The sequence below is a fragment of the Marmota marmota genome, unplaced genomic scaffold, assembly GCF_001458135.2.
Source record: "Marmota marmota marmota unplaced genomic scaffold, marMar, whole genome shotgun sequence".
Taxonomy (NCBI): domain Eukaryota; kingdom Metazoa; phylum Chordata; class Mammalia; order Rodentia; family Sciuridae; genus Marmota; species Marmota marmota.
The window spans coordinates 10,212,642-10,237,717 of NW_026000075.1; the positions used below are offsets into that span (position 1 = coordinate 10,212,642).

Consider the following 25,076-nt stretch of genomic DNA (forward strand, 5'->3'; position numbering starts at 1 on the left):
CCCCACTGATTCATGATTCATCCCAAGAAGTTCTGATATTGTAACAACTAAAATGAAAGCCAAAATGCCAAAATTTATTAAAAACGCACCCACACGTCTATATGCACAAACACACACAGAGCAACTGAAACACAAGGTAAAATATCTCAGAATGGCAGTACCCATGTTCTCTTTTGTTGTCCATTATCAATCAGAGTTCAGAAATGCTTGTGGTTTTAAAGAATAACTTTACAATTAGTATCCTAAAATGGGATTGAGAGTCTCCTAATTCGATTGTCTTTTTATTAAAATCAGTTGAAATCTTTGATTAGAACAGTCAACCAATGGAGTACCAAAAAACTTAAAAACTAAAAACCAGCTTTTGAAGCCTTAGAAATGTGCAAACTTGCAAAAGGAAAACATTATAATATATCCCCACAAAATGGGGAGAAACTGAACAAATTACATGCTGAGGCCTCAAAAGGGTTATTGATGTAATTTTTCAGTTCCATAATTGATCTTTGGAATATTTCAACATTTAGGTTGTGGCTTTTGAAGGAATGAAATTGAGAATGTCCAAGATTTTTAAAGATCTAAACATGGTAAAATATTCAAAAGAATCAAAGAGCGTCCTTATTTGACAAATTTTATCATATAAAAATACTTGTGTGGACGGCGAAGGCGGCGCGATAGCAGCTGGAGGGCAGGAGAGGCGGCGCGGCCGGTCCTGTCCTTGCCATGAGGCCGCAGCAGGCGCCGGTGTCCGGGAAGGTATTCATTCAACGAGACTACAGCAGTGGTACACGCTGCCAGTTCCAGACCAAGTTCCCCGCGGAGCTGGAGAACCGGATTGATAGGCAGCAGTTTGAAGAGACAGTTCGAACTCTAAATAACCTTTATGCAGAAGCAGAGAAGCTTGGGGGCCAATCGTATCTTGAAGGCTCTTTGGCTTGTTTAACAGCATATACCATTTTCTTATGTATGGAAACTCATTATGAGAAGGTTCTGAAGAAAGTCTCCAAGTATATTCAAGAACAGAATGAGAAGATATATGCTCCCCAAGGTCTCCTCCTGACAGACCCTATTGAGAGAGGACTTCGAGTTATTGAAATTACCATTTATGAAGACAGAGGCATGAGCAGTGGAAGATAAACCATAAAATTAAAGATCCCACATCCACCTGGGACCCTCATCTACCCACTGGCTGATCACAGAGTGTCCCTACCTCCCCTCCAGAGCATCATTCCTTTGTATCTGCTGCCAGAGCCACGGTGCCATTTACTCCAAGGACTAACTTTCTAAAATTCCACACCTGGAGTGACCACTAGTCGCTCAGCATCCACTTTGTGTCTTTAAATTGTGTAGGATTCTGTAATCTTTTGATTCGTTTCTGAGAAAACACAATGAAGCATTTCACATTTTTTTATTCAAAGTGATTATAAAATATGCAATTGGTCAGCCCAATGCAAAGTTTTATTTATTTCTTACTTGCCACCAGTACCATGAAATCTATTCATTCCTTGGGCCAATTTTCCAGGTGGCTTTAGACTTCAACGAGTTTATATTAGTGAATGTTCAGTCTTATTCCCCCAAATTAATAAATGGCTTTTTTCCAGGTGAGGGATAGACTGTGTCTGTGGTTATGCTGATGCATTTCCCAGATTTCAAAGAACTGCCAGTTTTGCCATGATTCAAATCTTGAGATTGATTTCTGTTGTTCAGTTTTCAAACCGAAACTCATTGAAAAAATACTGTATAATGTTATTTGTTTTACTATAGCAGTTATATCTAATTAAAGCAGTATTGAATGCAATTTCCAGTTATTTTATTTGGAGCCTTTTATGTTATTATTGCATTACCTTGAATGTTGGAAAGATGTGGTATGTGTTGCTTGTTCATTACACAAATAAGTAAGCACAATAAAGTGGATGCTAAACCATCAAACACATATGTCCCTGCTGTGTCCCTGAATGTGTAATAAGCAAGTATAGTAAATATTTTAATTATAGTTTTGTTATAAATATAACTTATGAGAAAAAAATTTGATAGGCATAATACTGTATATTGCTAATTTTTACCCTACTGGCAACTTTATGATTTATAGATTCCTCATACAGCCTCTTACAGTATTCAGTGCACAGAAATCTTATAATTGGTTTCAGATAAGTTAAGTGACTTCCAAGTTAAACTCTTAAGTCTGAATCAGTACTTCTAGCTCTTCTTTTGTCTGTATGTTCCTAGTGTTTGGGTTTCTTATGCTCCTCATTCTTTTCTGGGTTTGAGAGCACTGTTTTGGGGAGAAAGTTAAGAAATATATTAGGAGAGAACGAAGCAGTTAAAAGATTTACTTTCAGAGATATTGTAGGTGCTAATACTGGATTTAACCTTTCAGATGTAATTTCTTTTCTGGATGTGGTATTATTCAATAAATCCCATAGGTCTGTGTAATATTTTAATTGTATAAAACTTTGTTACTTTATAGCCTCTTATAGTGTGTCTGCCTTTTAAACCCATTGCAATAACTTTGCTGAAATATTAACACATTAGTAAAACTTTTCTTAACAACAACAACAAAAAATACTTGTGTGAGAGAGGTCTTCTGAATCGAGACAAAGTGACAGTGTCTGCTTAAAAAAAAAATCTCAGACCAAAATGAAGCATTTCAATAACAAAAACATAACAGAAAACCATTCCTCCTTGGAATCGGAATTTTCTCTGAGCTTATTGAAAGGCGTAATCAAAGGTTTTGAATTTCAAATTTATTAATCACAAATGCAACATAGATTTCAAGAAATTTTATTAAAAATGAAGATGAGGTTGAGTTGAAAAATTGCATTCCTAGTAGAGATAGCAGTGATAACAGCATTAGAAATAGATATGGCATAAAAAAAACTGATTGAAATATGTAAATATATGCCAACAATAATTTTCTCATTTATATTACTTTTTAAACATTCACATAATTAATTGGAGAAGTCTTTTGATTTCATGAAACAGAATTTTTTTTTAAATTTTGATCTATTTATCCATTTATTTATTTATTTATTTTGAGACAAGACTTGCTATAGTGGCCGGCTATGTTCCCAAGTTGGACACCTGAGCTAAAGTGACCCTTCTATCTCAGCCTCCCAAGCAACTGGGACTTTAGGCACCTGCCTCTGTGCCTGAGACTGGCTTCAGATTTTATTTTTAGAAAGAACTTTGAAAACAATTTCTAAATAGAGCTATTTTAGAGTTCCACCAACAAAACAACACTAATTTGTTAGACAATAAACTAAAACTTTCATAATCAGATGCTTCATTATTTTGGTATTCACTTTCACTCTCCAAAATGTCCTAGTTTGAAAAATAAATTTTGTTGTCATTTGATTTTAAAGTTATGCTTGACTTCTACAGCAAAAAGTACCATGATCTTCTAGTGACATTTGCCTTGAGTGAGGGAGATCATTGTGGGGCATTTTCTAGTGTTGGTGATTCTTGCTGGAAAACTCTAAGTACTTTAACTAAGAATCCCACCTTTCCTCATATGAAAGAAAAATGATAATGTGACAGTGTAGGCAGTGGCAGGCTCTCAGGGAGGATTTTCCCAAAGGTTTCCCATACTGCTGTTGTTATAAGGCAAAGATTCCCATTTAGCCTAGGGAGCCAAGAATAAGAGTCAGATATCAGATAAAAATCAATGTCACCTGAATTCTGTGATTTCAATCGCTGTGTAACCCCCTTTATCAGTTTCTTGCTTTCTCTATCTTTTTCTATCTCTGCACTTGCACTAAAGAGCTTCAAGATGTGAAGCATTGATAGGTAAAGAGAGGAGGAGCAGGAGAGATTGACCATCTCCCTTGGCACTTATGGTAACTAATAGGCAGCCAGTCTTGTGTCACAGGAAGGTCTGCTGGGTGGAAACTGCTTTGGCCTCGACTCATTCTAAGCACCAGACTTTTGGCTCTCACCAACTGATTTCTGTCAATGTGTTCTCAATTTCCGGTCCCTTTACCACTAGACCATCTCAACCACTCACTCCTAAGGTTATACAGTGAATGTTGGCATTGCTATGGACGACTCCTCCTCTGAAATTTTGCATTAAATATCCTATTCTGTGACCACAACCTTTTACCATTCCAGGTCTTTCAGCAGTTATTCCCTTCACCCACTTCTTTAATCTCTTTACTTTCTCCCTGTCACTCAGTCCCCTCCCATCTCCAGGACCCTACTATGATCCATGACCCTTGCATTAGCCACTTGCTACCTGATGTTCTCAGTTCCCATCTGCTTGCCACCCCTATTAATTTGCCTGGATCAAGGCTGGAGAAACATCTCTTGTCACAAAAAACCCAGTGCCTCCAATCATCTGGGTGAGCAGACTCTCCTGGTCCATCAGCATTCTGTGGCAGGGTTAGAAACCAGTAGTTTATAAACAACAGAAATGTATTTCTCACAGCTCAGTAGTCTGGGAAGTCCAAGATCAAGGCAGACTCAGTGTCTGGTAAGAGCTAGCTTTTTGGCTTATAGATGTGCCTTCTTGCTTTGTCCTCAAGTGGTGGAAGGGAGGACAAACTAGCTCTTTGGGATCTTTAATGAGGGCACTAAGCTCAATTATGAAGGCTTTGCCTCATGGCCTAATCACCCCACAAAGTCCTCATCTTGGTGCTAATGAATTGGAGGAGGGGACACATGCATTCAGACTAGAGCTGCTCTTTCTTATTTTCCATAGAATCTATTCAAACATTTTTCATTTTCCTCAAACAATACCAGCCCCTCGGCAGACACCCATGCATGTTACTTCAAAAAGGAATCAGAAACCATTAGTAGAGAGTCTTCATAGCTCATTACCAACACTGGAAAAGTTCACATGTCCCTTGCTTCTCCTCCCTTGTCACAGAGGGAACAGTGTCTGTCCCCCTAAACGAAGCCATCCTCTCTATCAGTGCTCTGTTCCCTTGCTCCTTCTACCTCCTACGTTAACTCTTCTTTCTTCTGAATCATCCTTTCTCTCCTACCGTCAGCATTTAAACCTGCTCAGGACTTCCTATCATAAAAAGTCTTCACTTAATCCTGGCTGTGGACCAAATTGTGACAACGCCCAACCCATATGTTGAAGTCCAAATAGCCAATGTAATGTGTCTGGAGATGGGACAACTTTGGAGAGGAAAAGAGGTTTAGATGAGGTCATGAGGGTGGTGTCCTTATATGGAGATTAGTACCTTGGACAGGAAAAGGAAGAGACAAGAACCCTCTTTCTCCCCACCAAGTGAGGACATAATGAGAGGACAGCTATCTACAATCTAGGAAGAGTACCCACACCAAAAACCAACCATGCTGGTATCTTGATCTGGGACATCCATCCTCCAGAACTGTGAGAAATACATTTCTGTTGTTTAAGCCACTCAGTCAATGGTATTTGTCACATCAGCACAAGCCAGCTAAGACAACAGCATGGTGCCCTCCAACTCCCACCTCAGCTCTCTCCTTCCCTTTATAACCAAACTTGTTGAAATATACTGTCTCCATTCTCACTTAGTTCACTCATGTATTAACTTGCTAACATTGTAAGATGATTTGTACTGAAAAAAAAAAAGTTCAAATAAGCCTCATAGGCGAGCACTATGCTAGGACTAACTTGGTCTGTCCAATGAGAAAACTAAAGTTGAACAAATAATAATTGCCCTATAATTATTTCATTATAATTGGGTTGTATATCATACTAGGGAGTGCTGGGTAGATGCCCCTAATATTTACCCAACTTGGGCTGAGGCATGAGACTGAGGAGGGTGTCACTGGAGAAGTGATATTTACACCATAAATGTGAAGGATGAGTGGAAGTTTGTTATGGTTTTGTTCTGGAATATCCCCCAAAGCTCATGTGGTGAAGTCTTTGTCCTCAGTGTAGCTATGTCTAAAGGTGGGGTCTTTGGAGAAGACGAATGCTCTGAAAGAGGGTTCTTGCCTGTTCCTTCTCTATCAGTGGATAACACATGGATAGCTTAATGGGCTACTAGGAGCTATTGGAAACAGTATACAGGTGGGACATATTTTGAGGAAGGAGGTCACTGGGGGCATGCCCTTGAGGGCTCTATATTATCCCTGGCCCCTTTCTCTCTGTCTTTCTCTATCTTTCTGTCCCAGCTGCTGTGAGATGAGCAGCTTTCCTTTGCCACACGTTTCTGCCATAATGATCTGCCACATCTCAGACCCAGAGTAATGGAGCCAGCTGAACATGGACTGAAACTTCTGAAATCTTGTGCCAAAATAAACCTTTCTACCTCTAAGTGGTTTATATCAGGTATTTTGGTCACAGGGACGAAAAGCTGACCCATACAGAGCTGATCAGATGGCTGAAAGGAGGAGGGCAGTTCCAGACATAAAGAACAACCCGGACAAGGTCTGAGTCAGGAAGGAGCATGATGTGTCTGAGAAGCTGAGGGAAGGTCAGAGGACTGAGGGGAGCTGACAGAGAAAAGTCTGCAGGATAGTGCAGTAGTTTTTCCTATATGGTATGACCAAAAGGATGGTCCACGGAAATAATTCAGTGACCTGTGCTTGCTTACACAAGCCCTCAATATATTAAGTACAAAGTCCTGGATGGCTGAAAACAAACTGTATTCCTCCTGACCCCAGGGCTTCAAGTCTATCTTGTGTTGGCATCAATGAGTCTGTGACATCCTGGGTCATCCTTATTCTGTCTTCACCAGGGCAGCCGCCATGGGAGTCAGCACAGCAGATGGTGGCGCACAGATTGAAATGGGGAAATGGAAACATTTTCACTTTGTTTTCTGGACCTCCATCAGCCAGCAAGTGAATGTTAAGCCCTAGAGTCTTAGCTGCCTTGAAATTTTCCATCAATTAGGAGCCCCAAAGAAGATGTCTGAAGGTCTTGTTTATTCGTGGGGAGTATTATTATTATTTTCATCATCCTCATTATTATTACTGTTGTAGTGAAAGATGGAGCAGGGCACTCTTCAGCCCATTGTGAAATTATATGACATCCATCCTCTACTCCCATCATGAGAAGTGACCACGTGTTTACTGAAAACAGTTTTATGCTGTGATTCAAGACTCTACCCAACTAGATCTGTTCAGATGTTTACTGTATCTCCCTTGCTTTTCCACATGCCCCTGAATGCCTGCAATCTGGACTATTATGTGGTCCCTGTACAGACTCTGCATTTTCTTCTTTCCCTTTTGCTCATTCACTCATCCAGCAGATATTTATTGAATACTTCATATGCACCTAGATAGCAGGGATAAAGCATGGAGCAAAGCAAAGCTCGTGTTTTCATAGAGTTTACATTCTAGTGGGAGAGTTAATAAGTATCAGTCAACCATCTTTGGTTTTAAGGTGTGTGAGAAAGTACCACTGTGAAGACTCGGTGACGATCTTTTCAAAAAATTTTTCCTGGTGCATTATAATTATACTTACTAGTGAGATTCATTGTTACATATTTGTACATGCATGCAGTTTAACAATATAATTTGCTCAATTTTGTTCCCCAGTATCTCCCCTTTTCCTCTCTTCTTGGTCCCCTGTGTGACCAAGAAGATACCTTTTCAAGAAATGTCTTTATAGATATTTCTCTATACCTACATTATTTCTATATATGCACACAAAGGCATGTAAGCACACTTTTGTATCAATAGAATAAAATTTTACACTGGGCTGTTTTGAACTCAAGAAATTATTAAAGAAATCTTTTTATGTTAAGTACCAATAGAGATCAATTTTCTTAATGTCTGTAGAGTTTTCTCTTATAGGTACTGACTATAGTTTACTTACCCTCTCTGATGGGCCTTTATGCTACTTCCCTTCCCTCTTTATTTTTCCAGCCTGAAATGCTCCTTCATTCATTAACAAATATTCACATAACTCAATGCTTCAGCCATTTGCTCAAATATAAGAAAAGCTTTCCCTAAATCTATACAACATTGATCTGAGTAATGATGCTTTGGACTTTACTCCCCAAACTCATGCAATGAAACTAAAAATACACAAATAGGATTGCCTCAAACTAAAATGCTTCTTCAAACAAAGGAAGCAACAGAATGAAAAGTCAACCTATGGAGTAGGAGAAAATATTTGTAAGCTAAATATCTGATAAGGGGGTAATATCTGAAATGCAGAAGAAACCCAACTCAATTGGAAGAAAATAAATAACCTGATATATTAAAAGTAGGCAAAAGACCTTAAAAGACATTTTTTTTCAAGAGAAGAAATACAAATGGCCAACAGATACATTTAAAAATTATCAACATCCCTAATCACTAGAAAAATGCAAATTAAAAATGCAATGAAATATTACTTCATACGGATCAGAATGGCTGTTGTCGAAAGGTGAAAGAAATTTTTGTGAAAATGTGGAGAAAAGGGAGCCATTGCACCTAGTTGATGGAATGAAAATTAGTACAGCCACATGGAAAGCAGTATAGAGGTTCCTCAAAGAACTAAACACAGAGGTACCACAGAATTCAGCAGTCCTATTTCTGGGGGTATATACAAAGGATTTGAAATCAATATGTTTAAGAGGTATCTGCAATTTCAGGCTTCTTGCAGATACCTCTTAAACATATTGATTCCTAGCAGCCAAGTTTTAATAAACCTGCGTCCATGAACTGATAAATGAATAAAGAAGATGTGGCACATGTACACAATGGAACCCTACTCAGCCTTAAAAAAAAGAGGCAGATCATGCCATTTGCAATGACATGGATGAAACTGGAGGGAATTATGTTAAATAATTCATGCACAAAAAGACAAAATATTGCTTAATTTCATTTATATGTGAAAGGTAACAAGAATCGAATACATAGAAGTAGAGAGCAGAATGGTGGTTACCAGAGCTGGGGAATGGGGGAGGGACATGTTGGTATCTCACCTAACTTCCAACATGAACTTCTTTAAAGTTGCAAGTATTATGGTAATATGGCAAGATTAATTGATTTTGATTTTTATTCATATTCAGAGACTATATTCATTATTTATTTTTAAGAAAGAAAAAAAAATAAGAATTGGAAAATCCTCATGCTGTGTTGTTACAAAGAGCTTACCGCACATCTTGTGAATGCACTGAATGCCGCTGAATTGTACCTTTTAATTGATTTTTATATTGTGGGAATTCACCTTAATTAAAAAATGAAAAAAAAAGATAAAGAAAAATGCTTTTTCCTGGGAGATAATTTCAAAATTCTCAACATACCAAAAAAAAAATGATTAAAATTAAGTTTGTAAAAGGCCTATCTTGGGACATTTGCCTGTGCCAAGAGCATAGGGGGATTGCTCCTAACAAAGGCCATCCTCAAAAAAACTGACCTAGGTGGCAGCCACTCATCTATATGGAAATGTGTTCTTCTAGACATAGATGTTTGAACCAGGGATAATCACTGGACCCAACAGCAGCTCATGCCAAGGCAGCTGATCTAAGCCAACTTGATTTTTCTTGAGATTTTTTTTTTAAACTACTATGTTCAGAAAGCAAGGTGATTTTTATATTAAGCATGAGACCTTAGAAATTATATGGATTCAGGACAGAAGTTAAAACAAATTAAACCATGTATAAACCAAGTTATAAGGGCCCAGAAGTTATGGCTAAGTAGACAAAACAAGAAAGAGGTCTTCTTAAACCACATGAAAGTAACCTGGGGAGAAGAATGAATTATAAATAGGAGCCCAGTCCCAGGTCCATACAGATAACATACTGAGATCAAAATAAAACCCTTGTGCTGTGGACTGCTGTAGTTTGTATCTTGTGTGAGCCCCAAATGTCGATGTGTTAAAGGCTTAGTGTCCAGAGAATAGAGATCTTGGGAGGTAGTGGAGTCTTTAAAAGGTGGTGCCTAGTGAACCATCTTTAGGTCATTGGGGGCATGCCCTAAAAAAAGATTGTAGGACCTGGTCTCTTCCTTTCTTCCACTTCTCTTCCCTAAGACAAGCACTTTTGCTCTGCCATATGCTCCACCATGATATAATATCTCAACTCAGGTCCATGAAGCCAACAGAACATGGACTGGAACCTCCAAAACTGTGAGTTAAAATGCATATCATCTCTTTATAAGTGGTCTATCTTGGGTATTGATCATAGTGATGTAAAGCTGACTAACATGTGGACTAACTTTGAACCATCATTTCCAGAAAACCAATGGGAGTGGGGCAGGGCCTTGGGCATGGAGACATGTGAATCTCAAGTTGGGCTGCACTCATTTCAAAGATTTCAAGGAAAAAGTCTCACCCAGGATGATCTATCTAAATTAAGGCATGCCCAGGTCAGCCCTTTCCTTCTATGACTCCCTATCATCTGCAAGATCATATCTGAACTCCTCAGATATGAAGTAAATGTGGTCTCCCATGACCTGAAGTCCCCTGGATCAATTCTACTGCGTTTCTTCTACTCCAACCAACCTATTTGCTATCCTCAAACTTGAATGCATGTAATTTCATTATGTATTGTCTCCTTTGCTTCCTTATTCCCTAGCTGGGCTTTGCCTTCTAGGAATCTTATTGCTAAGTAGAATGGCAATATCCCATCATGCATTCATTTATTATTTTCTGAGTGTTTACTTTTGTTTTTAAGACACATCTTGGCCATTACTTCCTAAAATCTATCACCTCCATCACCAACACTACTTCCTTAACTCCAATGAGGGATACTATGGTACAAATATCTGGAACATTCCTCTCTTATATATCTAGCAGAAGCAAGTATTCATTTATATGTCTGGCTGCATCACTAGAGCATAGACCCACATGATGCAGGTTCTCCTTCTTAGTTTTTCCTTTGCATTTGGAACAGTCCTTGCCACAGTAAGAGTGCGTCATATGTATGTATAATGATTGAGGGAATATATACTGATGAAACCATGATTTTTAAATTATGAAAAGGAACTAGAAGTATCTGTTTAAGTCCATGTGGCACAATCTTACAAAAGCAAGACTGACTTACAATGGCCTGCCATGACTGTTATACCCTACGCCTTTTAAAGAAATGAATCTCCAGTTTCATCTCTTAATTAAAAATTGAGTATTGCCACCTACGTCATTCTTTTCACAGAACTTTCACACTTCCTCTCCTAATTGTCCCACTATGACCCCGTGAAGGAGGATCCCTCCATACAATGAACATGAAGCCCTGCACAGCTCTGTAAGGTGAGGTGACTTGCTGAGGGTTAGGCAGATTTGTAAGAGAGGAATCAGGATTAGAATCTGGGATTAGAGTTTAGATGTTATGAAAGATGCTCATTATGAAGAGATCAGTTTTATTGACGTTGAATCAGGGTACTCAGGGGAAAACAAAACTCACTAAGCCCTACTGACTACAGAATCCAAGGAGGAATTGGGGAAGGTAGAGATGATGTCACTCAGTCATGCCATATTTTCTGCCTGATTTCCTGAAACTGCTCTGCCACCCACAAGGAAGGAATCAAAAGAGGATTCAGTTATGCAGTGTTTCAATTCAAATACACTTAGACTCATAAATGTTGATGGGCAGCACAGTTCTGGACCTAAGATTTTGAGACTTAACATTAGATGATGTGGGAAACAAAATGAATGGGCATTCTCTGACATCCAGAGCCTCAATATGTAATAAAAGTGGCAAGTAAGTAGGTGCATATAAAGAATACCATATGGCAAGCATTATCCTATGTTTGCATATAAATTATTCAAGAACTATTTACAGAGTGCCCCCTATGTTCCAAGCAATATTCTAGGTTCTTGGGATACAGTGGTAAAAAAACAAAGTCTGTGTTCTTGTAGTACTTCTATCTTATTGAAGAAGACAGACTAGCAATTAAATAAATTAATAAGGCAATTTAAGATAGCTTTCTATGCCATAAAACATGATTGTTTGATATGTGTTAAAAAATAACTAAAAATTTGATTATCTATCTATATATATAATCTCTATATCTATATCTATATCTATATCTATATATATATATATATAGTAAAAGCATTTGACAGAATTTAACATCTGTTCATGATCAAAACTCTCAGCATTCTAGGAAAACATGATGAAGCACCTATAGCTAACATCATCCTTGATAAAGGATTAGTACTTTCTCCTCCAAGATAGGGAGTGAGGTGAGAATATCTCATCTCAATACTTCTAATCTGTATTGTATTGGATGCCCTAGCCTGTACAAGACAGGGAAATCTATGAGGCATGCAAATTGGAAAGAAAGAAGTAAAAGATTGTTTATTCTGAAGTGGCATGATCTTCTACATAGAAATCTCAATGAATGTACACACAAAACACTACTAGGACTAATAAGTGGGTTAATCAAGGTAGCAGGACATAAAGGCAATATCCAAAAATCAAATGTATTTCTCTTTACCAAACAGCAAGCAATTAGATGATAAAAGAAAAAAAAGTGCTATTTGCAAGAGCTTAAAATGGATATAAAATAATTATAGAGGAATTAAAGAAAACATGTGAAGGACTTGTATCCAGAAAAACTATAAAACAAGCATGGGAAAAAATTAAAGAAGGCTCAATTAAGTGAACAGACTTTCCTTGACCGTGGGTCAGAAGATTCAATATTGTTAAGAGGTAAGTTTTACCCCTAATAAACAATCCCAGTTCAAATATCTGCAGTGTTTTGTTTTTGGAGAAACTGGCAAGCAAATTACAAAAGTTATATGGAAATGTAAAGCGCTTACAATAACCAAGATAAGTTAAATAGACTAGAACTAAAGGACTCATATTACCTGATTTAAAAGTTTACAATAAACTGACATTAATGAAGATGATGTGATGTTACCTCAAAGTGGATATGCAGAAAAAATGGTACAGAATACAGAATTCAAAAATTGACCCACATATACATGAATTGATTTTGAGCAAAGGTGCCAAGGTAATCCAAATGGGTAAAGTATAGTCTTTCCAACAAATATTGCTGAAATAATTAGACTTCCATATTAAACAACAACAACAAAACTGAAATTCCTTGACACTTGTTTTGCACCAATAGAAAAATGAATTAAAGTAATCAATCAAATCACTTAAATTATACCAGTAAAATATATGTATTTATGAATAATAAAATACAACATCCAGAATATAAAAATATTTACACTTCAAAGTAAGAGAAAACTAATTTTTAAATGTCCTAAAAATTCAGATATTGCATGAAAAAGTAGTAAGATTGGGTTAAAATGATGTAAGTCCCATTAAAACTAAATAAAAATGGAAGTACCTTTCAAACTTTGTGGGAAGCTTCTATAGTAGTGCTTAGAGGAAAATCTATATCACTAAAACTTATACTTCATAAACAAATAATAATCTATGCTTCTACCTAAGAAGATAGAAAAAAGGGAAAATTAAACCCAAAGTCAGTGGAGAAATAAAGTAGTAAAGGTCAGAACAGGAATAAATGAAACAGAAATCGGAAAATGAATAGAGAAACTCAGTGAAACCATGATTGTTTCAGGAAAAAAAAAATTTTGAAAAGCCTCAAGCCATACTGATTTAGGAGGGGAAAAAATAAAATAAAGGGCTCAAATTGCCAAGATCAGGAATGAGAGAAGTGACATCATTATAGATTTTTAAAGGCATTAATTGGATAATATGAATATCTTTATGCTAAGAAAGTCAACTTAGATAAAATGCACAAAATCCTTGAAAGACATGATTTATCAAAAATCAATGAAGAAATAGAAGAAGAAAAAATAGGCAAGCAAAAGAGTTCCACATCTATTACAGGAAGTGAACTTACAGTTAAAAATCTCCTGAAAAATAAATTTCCTGGAAATAGTTTCTATGGAGAATTAAGATAGTCAGGTAAGATTTAATGCTGATTTTACACCAGCTAACCCAGAAAATATAAGAGAGGACATTTACCAACTCCTTTATGAGTCCAGTGTTACCTTGATTTCAAAACAAGACAAAGATATTTTTAAAAGAGAGGGAAGATAACCACATACCAATATCTATCATGAATAGAAATATAAAATTCTTTATTTTTTTAATTTTGTGGGCGGGGGGGATACCAGGGATTGAACTCAGGGATTGAACTGAGCCACATCCTTAGCCCTATTTTGTATTTTATTTAGAAACATGGTCTTACTGAGTTGCTAGTGCCTCACTTTGCTGAGGCTGGCTTTGAAATCGAGATCCTCTTGCCTCAGCCTCCTGAGCCACTGGAATTATAGGCATGTGCCACCACACCTGACCAAAATTCTGTATTTTTCAGCAAATGAAATTCAACAATATATTGCCATGACCAAGTGGTATGTATTCTAAAAATGGGAGATTGCTTTAGCATTAAAATGTTAACAGGGATAGTTTATAACAATTTTAAAAAGAAACTCTATGATCATCTTAATAGCCACAAAAAAATCTCTAGGAAAAAAACCCACACTATCCATTCCTGGTAAAAACTCTTGGCAAACTATGAATATAAGAAAACTTCAACTTCATCAAACTCATCTAGAAAGACCTGAAGCTAAGTTTAAACTTATTGGTGAAATAAAATCAGAACAAAGTAAGGATTTTCTGCTCTCATTTCCAACCAGTACAATCAGGCAAGAAATGAAGCCTTCAGATTCATTGTATTAACTGATCAGATGTGAGATGGTTGAGCCCTGGGGCTGCAGCATGCAAGATGATGAAACCTTGAAAAGTCTCCACTCATTCCAGAGCCATGGTGATTGTTGTGATATTCCCAAGTCATTGAAATTGGTTTAGTATTTCATAGTTATTGCTTCACGAGCTTTATATGCATATCTTAAAATTACCCCATGAATAAAATACTATTATCATTATCTCAACTGTTTCAGTTGAGATAAATAATCTCTCTCAATGGAGAGAGGTTAAGTATGAGGGCAATTATTGCCAACCTGCATAATAAACTGCATTGAAACTTTAACAGAATCAGCCAGAAAGCTTAATGACTTTTACCCAAAATTGTCAGGCCAGCCTTCAACTTGGCCAGTGCCCTCAAATTGACAAGGAAATCAAAGATAAACACAACTCTTGTAAGAAAACTCTTCTAAAACATGTGTTTGACCCTGAAAGTAATCACTTGGTTACCAATTATGATAACTCTACAGTGTGAACTTCCCAAGTCCCATGAGGACAGTAGGAGCCATATATCTCATCTCAGGAAGGGCAATTGCAGGAGCTGTCATCTGTGATAACTGACGACCCATGCGCCTCTCTATGATGTCCCTCTGCATTGTGTATGTCTGGGTTTTGATCATGAAATGCTGATGAACCTCGTTTTCTCCCACCTTCTAGCATTACTGTTTTCACGACAGATGCTTTGATCTGTCCTAGTGTCAGGTGCTTTCATATGCACTCAGTAAAATTATCACAGGGTCTTAAACAACCCACGAGTTTCAGTGGCTTATTGGGATAAAAATTTACTGTTATCACATGAAACTTTCAGTGCTGGTTTTCCCGCTCAAGTGGCTCTCCTTGAGTGGCTGTCCTTTAAATGATAACTCTGAGATCCTAGCTTCTAAGACACACCATTTTTCAGTGCCTCCTTGGAGTCTTCAGCTGGGTCTTCTCAGTCCGCCATTAACCAAAGAGACTGAGTAGGGTTACACAGTATGTTTTACAGCCAGAACTAAAAATGATAGATAAACTTCTACCCACACTTAATTGCCTAGTCACAGGGCTTCAACCTACTTGCATTACAGTTTTCTTGTGTGCTTGGGAAGAACCAGGAGTTGTATATATATCTGCCTTAAATAAGTGTCTCAGGTTAACAGCCAGCAATGGCAAAGCAGGATTCAAAGCTCAACAGTTTGAGTCCAGATCCTTACTAAATTTTAGACTCCTTCTATTTTTCTAAAACGTAAAATTCTAGGAATTAAAAAGGAAACCCAGTATTCAGTCATCAAGGGCACCTTTGGAAAATTGAAAGCAAAACAAGATCAATCTTACCATAAGTAAAAACAGATAAATCCTAACTAATCTCCACAATTCATGTGATTTGTGATATTCTGTCCCCAGATCTTCAAATCGGTGAAATAATAATAAACATCAAATAATGAAACACAAGATTTACAATCATATGATTATTCTCCAACACCTATTCTGCTTATGATTATCAAATGATGCATGTTTGTTATTGTGCAAAAATATCTCAATTCTCTAACAGCCCAAATCTATTGTTATCTCAGGAGACTCAAAAAAGCAAAGGACAAATTGAAGAAGGGGAAAGGGAAAGAGCAGGATTCAGGGATGTGGGGAAGAAAAACTGGCGGCTGCTGCTGGCTTTGTACAGCCATTGCCCTGGCCCCAGATTGCTTGCATGGGCTCCAGATCCTTCATTCTTCTCTAGTAGCTAGTGCAGAGAAAACAGAGCAAAACACATCATCCCTCCTGAGGCTGAGCTCCCAAATAGTGACCACCTGTGAGTGATGTTGTGAAAGATGATCTTAATCAAAATGGTCCCAACTGCTCATGTCAAGATTATAGGTATAGTTTAGGAATATTCAGGGAAAAAATCTAGCAATGATATAGTATGAAGTGGGTGGAGTGTTAGAGAAATAAGACTTTGTTTCCTGTTGTGATAAAGACAAGTTGCCCAGTTTGGACCCTAGCTAGTGCCAAGGGAGTAACAGAAGAAACGAAGTCAGGTACTGACCAAATGATGCTTAAGACAACACTGGAGACTCAAGAATAGCCTTGTTTTCTTAGTTCAGTAGTAACAACTCAGCCCTGTAGGATTCAGGAGGAAAACATCCAACCAGGAGCGGTCCCATGATCTTGATGTGGCTTAGATTTCAATTCAGGCAGGGTTTGTGACTTCACCAGATAGTGCTAATGAAACGCAAGGCACATCCACTCATTTCTGCTTGACATTTAACCTGCTTCATGATGCCTAGCATATTCTGAGGTCTGTTGATACATGCACTTTCAGGATTAATAGAGCCCCAGAAAGGTACCTTATTGTTTAAAGAGGTGGCAATTCTGAGAGAAAGCTCATGAAGTGTGTGAGATCCACGTTCTACACAAATTCAAACTTTCAAGTCTATTTAACTCATGATTCTATCACAACAGGTCATCTATTCTCTCCAGGCTTATTGTGATTTGGGGCCTCCTAGAGTTTAATACGCCTGGAAAAAATCCAAGAGAGATGTGTCAAGACTCAGGTTATTTCTAATTAATATGTATAAAAGGAAGTAACAATAATTTTCTCAAATCCTGTAAATGTAAGGCTTTATGATTCACCAGAGCATAGGAGTAATAATATGTGATTGACTCCTCCAAGATTTACTTGGCAGTAATATCATAGCAGCTTTTATAATGATGCTGTTTTAGCAATGTCGGACAATAACACAGTATGTCATGTAATTTTGTGAGGAAGTGGAATAGAGAAAAGAGGGGTGAGGAGAAGACATCTGAGAAGCAGGAAGAATATTTTTCTAGCATGTTCACCAAGGTTAGATCTGTGCTAGACGCAGGGAATGTACAAAAAGAAATGTGAAGGAGAATGGGGGGATGATGAGGAGCTGGGCTTAAGAAGCAGACAGGCTCTGTTCTTCGGTGCTGGTGTGAGGCTATTCTGATTACATTTGCTGCATAACACCTTACTTCAAAACTTGAATAGGCATTCCATTTTGCTCACAGTTTTGTGGGTCAGAATTTCAGGTTTGAGCCAGATACAGTGGCACATGCCTATAATCCCAGCAATTGGGGAGGCTGAGGCAGGAGGATGGCAAGTTTCAAGCCAGCCTCAGCAACTCAGTGAGGCCCTAAGCAACTTATCAAGACTCTGTTCCAAATAAATAAATAAATAACAAAAAGGATTAGGGATTTGTCTCAGTGGTAAAGCACCTCTGGGCTCAATCAACAGTACAAAACAAAACAACAACAACAACAAAAAACACAAATTAAAAAAAATTCAGGAAGCGCTGAGCCAGGTAGTTTTAGCTTGAGGTCTCCCTTGAGGTTGCAGTGAGATGCCTTCTGAAAGTTCGTCCAGGTTGAACCAGATGTGAGACAAGCTGGCTTGCTTACATGGATGGCAGCTGAAGCTGGCTGTGGTTTGGGAGCTCACCTATGTTCAGGAGGAGCTCCAGCATGGCGGCCTTTGGAAAGTCAGAATTCTTACATGGTAGTTCTCTTCTGAGAGCAAATGTGCCAACAGCATCAGGTGGTACCCATGTGACATTTTGTATAGAAGACTTGGAAGCCACAGAGAGCTATTTTGGCCATATTCTATTGGTCAAGGCAAGTACAACCTGTTGGGCAGAGGCTCTGGCCCTGGGAAGCAGATTCCGGATCCTGGAAGGTAGAAGATGCAAGACGCAGTTGAGAGAGTAGTCATTCTTCTTCTTCTTTTAAATTATTTAAATTTCCAGTGGACCTTTATTTATTTTATGTGGTGCTGAGGATCGAACCCAGTACCCCACACATGCAAGGCAGGCACTCTACCCCTGAGCCACTACTCCAGCCCAGTAGTGGCAGCAGCCTTCCTTCAGCCTTCAGCCTTCCACCTTCAGCCTCTAGCTCCAGCCCCCATTTTGCCCCAGCCAGTTCCATTTAGCCCTGAGTCCTTCCATATGCCTTTTTTAAAAAATATGCAGGCCAGACAAAGAAAGCACATTGCCAACAGGTTACATAAGTGCACACATGCTCACAAGCAAATGTTTAAGTACATATGCTGAATCAGGGTGTTCATGATCTTGGCTACATACTAAAAACATTGCCAACCTGAAGCCTTGGCAAGTGTTTTAGTTATCTTTTTCACTACTGTGACCAAAAGACCCGACAAGAACAATTTTAGAGGAGGAAAAATTTGAGTGTTCATGGTTTTAGAGGTCTCAGTTCATAGACAGCTGACTCCATTCCTTGGGGTTCCAGCTGAGGGAGAACATCATTGAGGAAGAGTGTGGTGGAGAGAAGCAGCTCACATGATGATCAGGAAACAGAAAGTCTACTCACCAGATACAAAATATGTACCCCAAAGGCATGCCCCAATGACCTACCTCCAGGCATTACCCTACCTATCTTTAGTTACCACTCAGTTAATCTCTATCAGGGGATTTAATTCACTGGGTTGAGGCCCTCATTAACCCAATCATTTCATCTCTAAGCCTCTTACATTGTGTCACACATGAGTTTTGGGGAGAGATCTCACCCCCAAGCTATAACAGCTAGGGAGCCTAACTGTAGCCATTTGGAACATGCCTTACACAACCCCTGCCAGATTCAAGGGTTGGAGTATTAGACTGTACCTTTTGAGATCGAGCTGGGGTGCAGTCATCTTTGGAAATATCTGCCACCGTGACATTGAGAAAACCACCTCTCGGTTTCTCTATCAATTGAGAATTGCCAGGGTGGAGGCTGAGGTTGTGGCTCAGTGGAAGAGCGCTCGCCTAGTACGTACGAGGTTCTGGGTTAGATCTCCAGCACCTCATAAAAATAAATAAATAAAGGTATTGTGTCCAACTACAACTAAAAAATAAATATTTAAAAAACCCAAAATGATAATTGCAATATCTTAAAAAGGATTGTTATGATAAGGAAATGAAATACTGCTTAAGAGGCTTGGCTCCATGCTAGGAACCCAACAAGTGCTTAAGCATGTTGGCTATTAACATGGAATTCTGGGCTTTCTGCTGCTTAGTCTAGCTCCCATTTTACAGCCTAAGATAGAAAACTGTGTCCATCTCTTTATAATATTCAAGTCATAAGTGTTAGGTGCAGGACAGGCTGAGTAAGCTGTCTGCAGGGCTTGCCAAACAAAGTTAGCTGCAGAATGACCTGGCCACTCAAACCCTCTGTCTGGTTCTTTATCAACTATTTGCTTCAAGCCCCCGCTCAAGGCTGAACACTCAACCCCCTTGTGTGCCAACAAGACAGCTTGCAGACCCAGAGACCCCATTAGATTTGGGTTATAAAAACTCCCTCCTGCCCGGCCCCTCTCTCTCTTGCTCTCTCTCTTGCTTTCTCTCTCTCTTGCGCGCGCTTTTCTCAGTACTCACAAGTTCCATTGCTAATAATTCATCACTCCCTACAAACTGTCTCCTACTCCATCTTTCTGGAAATTGTTCTTACAAAGGTCTCCTGATTGCTTTAAGTCACTGAGTTTTGAGGTGGCTTAGTATACAGTCATAACTAATTAATGGTCGTGACTGCAAGGTTCACTGTCCTTCCATGTGAGCAGGTAATGGAGAATAAGACTAATGCAGTTATTGTGGGAATTTTACTTTCAAATGAAGGAGTCAGAGAATATTCAGAAGAGACTCTTAACATAGAAAGTATCACATCAGGGAGTTTTGTGGGTACAGGAAATCGGGGACAGGATATCAAAAAAGAACCAATCACCTGGAGAGTTTTTCAAAACACATGCCTATTTTCCCTTTCTTCGAGCTGTTTTGTATTTGCCTCCTTGTACTTGGGGGAAGTTTGTAAGTCTCTACATCCTTGTTGTGATCCATTCTAACCAAATGTTTTGTTTTTACAAGAGAAAGAGGCCTAGAGTGGCCAAGTGACTCACTTAAGGTTTTTTTTTTTTTTTAAATATTTTTTTGTTAGTTTAGTTGGACACAATACCTTTATTTTATTTATTTATTGTTATGTGTGCTGAGGATTGAACCTAGCACCTCACATTTGCTAGGCGAGTGCTCTTCCACTGAGCCACAACTCCAGCCCCTCACTTAAGGTTTTAAACCCGCTAAAGGCCAGGATTTTGCCCTCACTTTTATGTGTGTTACATTTTTATGTGTTCCTTTAAACAATGGAATAGATGTTTATTGCAAATCAAGCACTACCCGAGTCTTTAAGAAAACATTTCTTATTCTCCTTTTCTACTTGATCTTGAGGTAGTCAATATTAACAGTTTGTTAATCCTCCCATACTTTTTATTAATATTTATTTCATCTTGTCACAAATGTGGGATATGTTTTCAGGTCAAGAAAGAAGGTTGAGGGGCTGGGACTGTAGCACAGTGGTAGAGCACTTGCCTTGCACGTGTGAGGTCCTGGGTTCAAGCCCCAGCACCACATATAAATAAATAAATAGATAAATAAATAAAATGAAGATATTGTGTCCATCTACAATTTAAAAATTTAAAAAAGAGAAAAGGTTGAATTCATTTTCTCATTTTGAGATATAATTGATGTAGCATAAAAATTCACCCTTTTAAAGTGTACAGTTCTGTGGTGTGGAGCACATTGACAGGTGTGCATCTGTCCCATGTCTAATTCCATAACATCTTCAATACCCCAAGAAGCAGCCCTGTATTCATTTTCTGTAACCCCTGCTCATCTTCCCCTTGGTCCTTGGAAACTACTATTTTTTTTTTTGTCTCTATAGATTTGTCCATTCTAGATATTTCATATAAATGAAATCATACAATTCATATATAGTCTCTTGTGTCTTTTTTCATTTAACATAATGTTTTCAGGGCTCACCCGTGTTGTTGCAAATATCATTACTCTTACATTCACTCAAACATGCCTCATTTTGTTTATTCATTCACATTTTAGACATTTGGCTACTACAAATAATGCTGTTCTGAACGCTTGTGAACAAGTTCTGTGTGGACATGTTATTATTCTTTAGTATAAGCCTAGGAGTGAAACTGCTGGGTCACATGGTAATTTGATGTTTAATTTTTTTTAAGAATTGCTAAACTATTTCCCAAAGCAGAGGCACCATTTTACATTTCTATCAACAATGCACGAGGGCTCTAATTCACACCTTCAAAAATACTAGTGAGCATGGAGTGACATTTCACAGTTTTAACTGACATCTTCCTAATGACTAGGTGAAGCTTATTGGTCCATTTCTTTCTGGAAATATCTATTCAAATCCTTTTTTAAAAAATATTTATTTTTCAGTTGTAGTTGGACACAATACCTTTATTTTATTTATTTATCTTTATGTGGTGCTGAGGATTGAACCCAGGGCCTCACACTTGCTAGGCGGGCGCTCTACCGCTGAGCCACAACCCCAGCCCTCAAAGCCTTTGTTGGTTTATAACTGGTTATTTGTCTACAGTTGAGTTGTAACAATTCTTTATATAACCTGGATACAAGTCTTTTATCAGTTGTTATTTGCAAATGTTTTCTCCCACTCTAAGGATTGTCTTTTTATATTCCTGACATTCTTAAATCACAGTTTTAAAAGTCTGATGATACCCAAATTTATCTTTCTGTATGTATTTTTGGTGTCATATTTAAGAAAATGTTATCTAATTCTTACAACTTTACTTATATGTTTTCTTTTAGGCATTTTATAGCTGTCATTCATACATTTATGTCTGATCCAATTTAACTTTTTTGTATGTAATAATATGTAGGGGTCCAAGTTCATTGTTTTACATGTGGATATCTAACCATCCCAGCACCATTTGTTGAAAAGACTTTAGCACCCTTATCAAAAATCAGTTGAAGTTATTTATATGAGTTTATTTCTGGACTCTTAATTCTATTCCATTGATTTAAAATTTAATCCTCATGATAGTACCCAAGGATCTTGACTATTACAGCTTTATAGTAAGTTTTGAAATTAGGATGTAGAAATCTTTTGACTTTATTGTTCTTTTTCAAAATTATTTGACTTTTCTGAGGTCCCTAAATATCTACAAGGATTTTAAAAGCAGACTGTAAATTAAAAAGAAAGAAAAAAAAAGAGCAGGAGAGAGGTATCTGGAGATTTCACAGGAATTATGTTGAATCTGTTGATTAATTTTGGAGATATTGGCATATTTACATTTTAAAGATTTTTATTTTCATGAACATATTATTTTCATTTATTTAATTTTTTAACTAATGTTTTCTGGTTTTCAGTGTACAAGTCTTCTTTCATTAAATGTATTCCTAAGTAGTTAGTTCTTGATGTTATCATAGAATTATTTCCTTTCCCTCCCCCTCCCTTCCCCTCCCTTCCCTTTCTTTTTCTTCAGTACTGGGGAGGGAACCCATGGTGCTCTACCACTGAGCTATATCCCCAGCCACCCCCCTTTTCCCCCTTAACATTTCTTTAGTTGTAGATGGACACAATACCTTTATTTATTTTTATATGGTACCAGGGATGGAACCCAGTGCCTCACATATGCTAGAAGTGCTCTATCACTGAGCCCAAACCCCGACTGCCCCAGCCCTTTTTATTTTGAGACAGGGGCTTGCTAAGTTGACCAGACTGGCCTCCAATGTGAGATCCTCCTATTTCAGTCTCCAGAGCAGCTGAGATCCTAGGCCTGCACTGCTGTGCCTGGCTTAGAATTTTCTTAATTTCATTTCTTGTATTTTTTACTGCTTGTGTATAGTAAAATAATTTTTGTATATTGATATTATATCCTTCAACCCTACTGAACCTGTTTATTAGCACTAATAATATTTTTGTGGGTTCTTTAATATTTTCTACATACAAGATAATTTCAATAGCAAATACAGTCTTATTTCTTCCTTTCCAGGCTGGATCCTTTACTTTGTTTTGGTTTTTGTGTGTGTGTGCGTGTGCACACACATGGACATGTTGCTAGGAATTCAGCCTATGGCCTTGCATATACTAAGTAAGTACTCCAATAGTGAGTTATGCTCCCAACCCCCTTTCACTTCTTTTATTGCTAATTACTCTCACTAGTAATTACTTTACTACAGTGTTAAATAGAAGTAGAAAGAATAAAAATCCCTGACTTGTTCTTTTATTGTCTACTCCAAGTTTGAATTTTTTTTTTTGGTGGATGGGGGTTCTGGGCATTAAACTCAGGGGCTTTTCCATTGAGCTACATCCCCAGCCCTGATATTTATTTTGAGACAAAGTCTCAAAAAACAAATACTGCACCCAGTGATAAGTATTTTTATCATGAAAGATGATTGGATTTTGCCAAATGTCTTTTATGTGTCTATTGAAATGATCATATTCTTTTTGTCCTTTACTTTATTAATGTGGTGTATTACATCGATTGGTTATCATTTGTTGAACCAACCTGGCATTCTTGGGATAAATCTGTTTGTCATGATTTATAAACGTTTATATGTTGCTAGATTCTGTTTGCCAATATGTTGAGATTTTTGCATTTGTATTCATCAGGGATATTGATCTATAGTTTTTTGTGATGTTAATTCATTTTCATAGTCCTCCAACTAGTCAATACTATAAAATTTATACCCTTTCCTTAATAAGTAGACTGAAATGAACTTCTTTACACATATCTTTACATATTCATTTTTTCTTCTAAATACAAGACTGCTTTTTAAAAGCATATGTTCATTTTAAATTATAATATTTCTAGATTACTTTACAAAAGTGTTGTAACTTATGTCTTCTCAGAAGGATATGTGTTTATTTCTAAATATATTCTTTAGTGTAAGATAGTGTTCTTTTAAATTTTGGCCAAAGGTTTAAATATTTCTAATTACTTGAATTTTCATTTTCCTAACATGCACCAGGGTTAAACACTGTTCTCCATGACTAGTTATTTACTTTGCTGCACATGATGAGGAGTTTCACTGGTCATGTATTCATATATGCACATAGGAAAGTTCTGTCCCATTCATTCTATTGTCTTTCCCATTCCTCCCCCCTTCCCTTCCTTTCCCTTTATCTACTCCAGTGAACTTCTAATTTTCCCTCCCTACCATTGTGTGTCAGCATCTACATATCAGAGAACATTTGACCTTCGGCTTTTGGGTACTGGCTTATATTAGCGTGATAGTCTCCGGTTCCATTCATTTACCAGCAAACGCCATAATTTGATTCTTCTTTATGGCTGATTAATATTCCATTGTGTATATATACCATTTTCTTTATCCATTCATCTGTCGAAGGGCATCTAGGTTGGTCCCGTAGCTTAGCTATTGTGAATTGATTGGGCAGGGGCTTTTGATAGTAAGGATAGCAAGGATATTAATGATGTTTTGAAATTATTTTCTCTTATTTTTAATTAGTTAAATGTGTCAATCTTTTCCTTTCTAGCTTTTAGATGTTTAAAACCACTATTTTCCATTGCTTCAGCAGCAAGTTTACAACAAATGCCTTCAAACTGAGTGAGTTGAATAAACCATTCCAGAAAGATGCTTAGAAGGTGCTTGTGAGAAATCTGCTTTGACAGAAGGAAAGAATATTCTCAGGCTTGGTTCTGAAGGGCTTGACATTCTGCAAGGATGAAGACTTCACACAGAACCCTTGGGGCAACCCGAC

At 37.7% G+C, this 25,076-nt stretch overlaps 1 protein-coding gene across 1 annotated transcript; it reads left to right on the forward strand.

Annotated features, from left to right (window-relative positions):
- The first annotated feature begins 670 nt into the window (after positions 1-670).
- LOC107149481 (golgin subfamily A member 7-like) lies at positions 671-2,541 on the forward strand. The gene has a single exon (XM_048814285.1). It carries the CDS (start codon positions 718-720, stop codon positions 1,129-1,131), a length of 414 nt encoding a protein of 137 aa, XP_048670242.1. The 5' UTR covers positions 671-717; the 3' UTR covers positions 1,132-2,541.
- Positions 2,542-25,076: the final 22,535 nt, after the last annotated feature.

Bases quoted from the DNA above. Each gene is read 5' to 3' on its own strand.
- LOC107149481 (XM_048814285.1), top strand. From the start codon at position 718: ATGAGGCCGCAGCAGGCGCCGGTGTCCGGGAAGGTATTCATTCAACGA.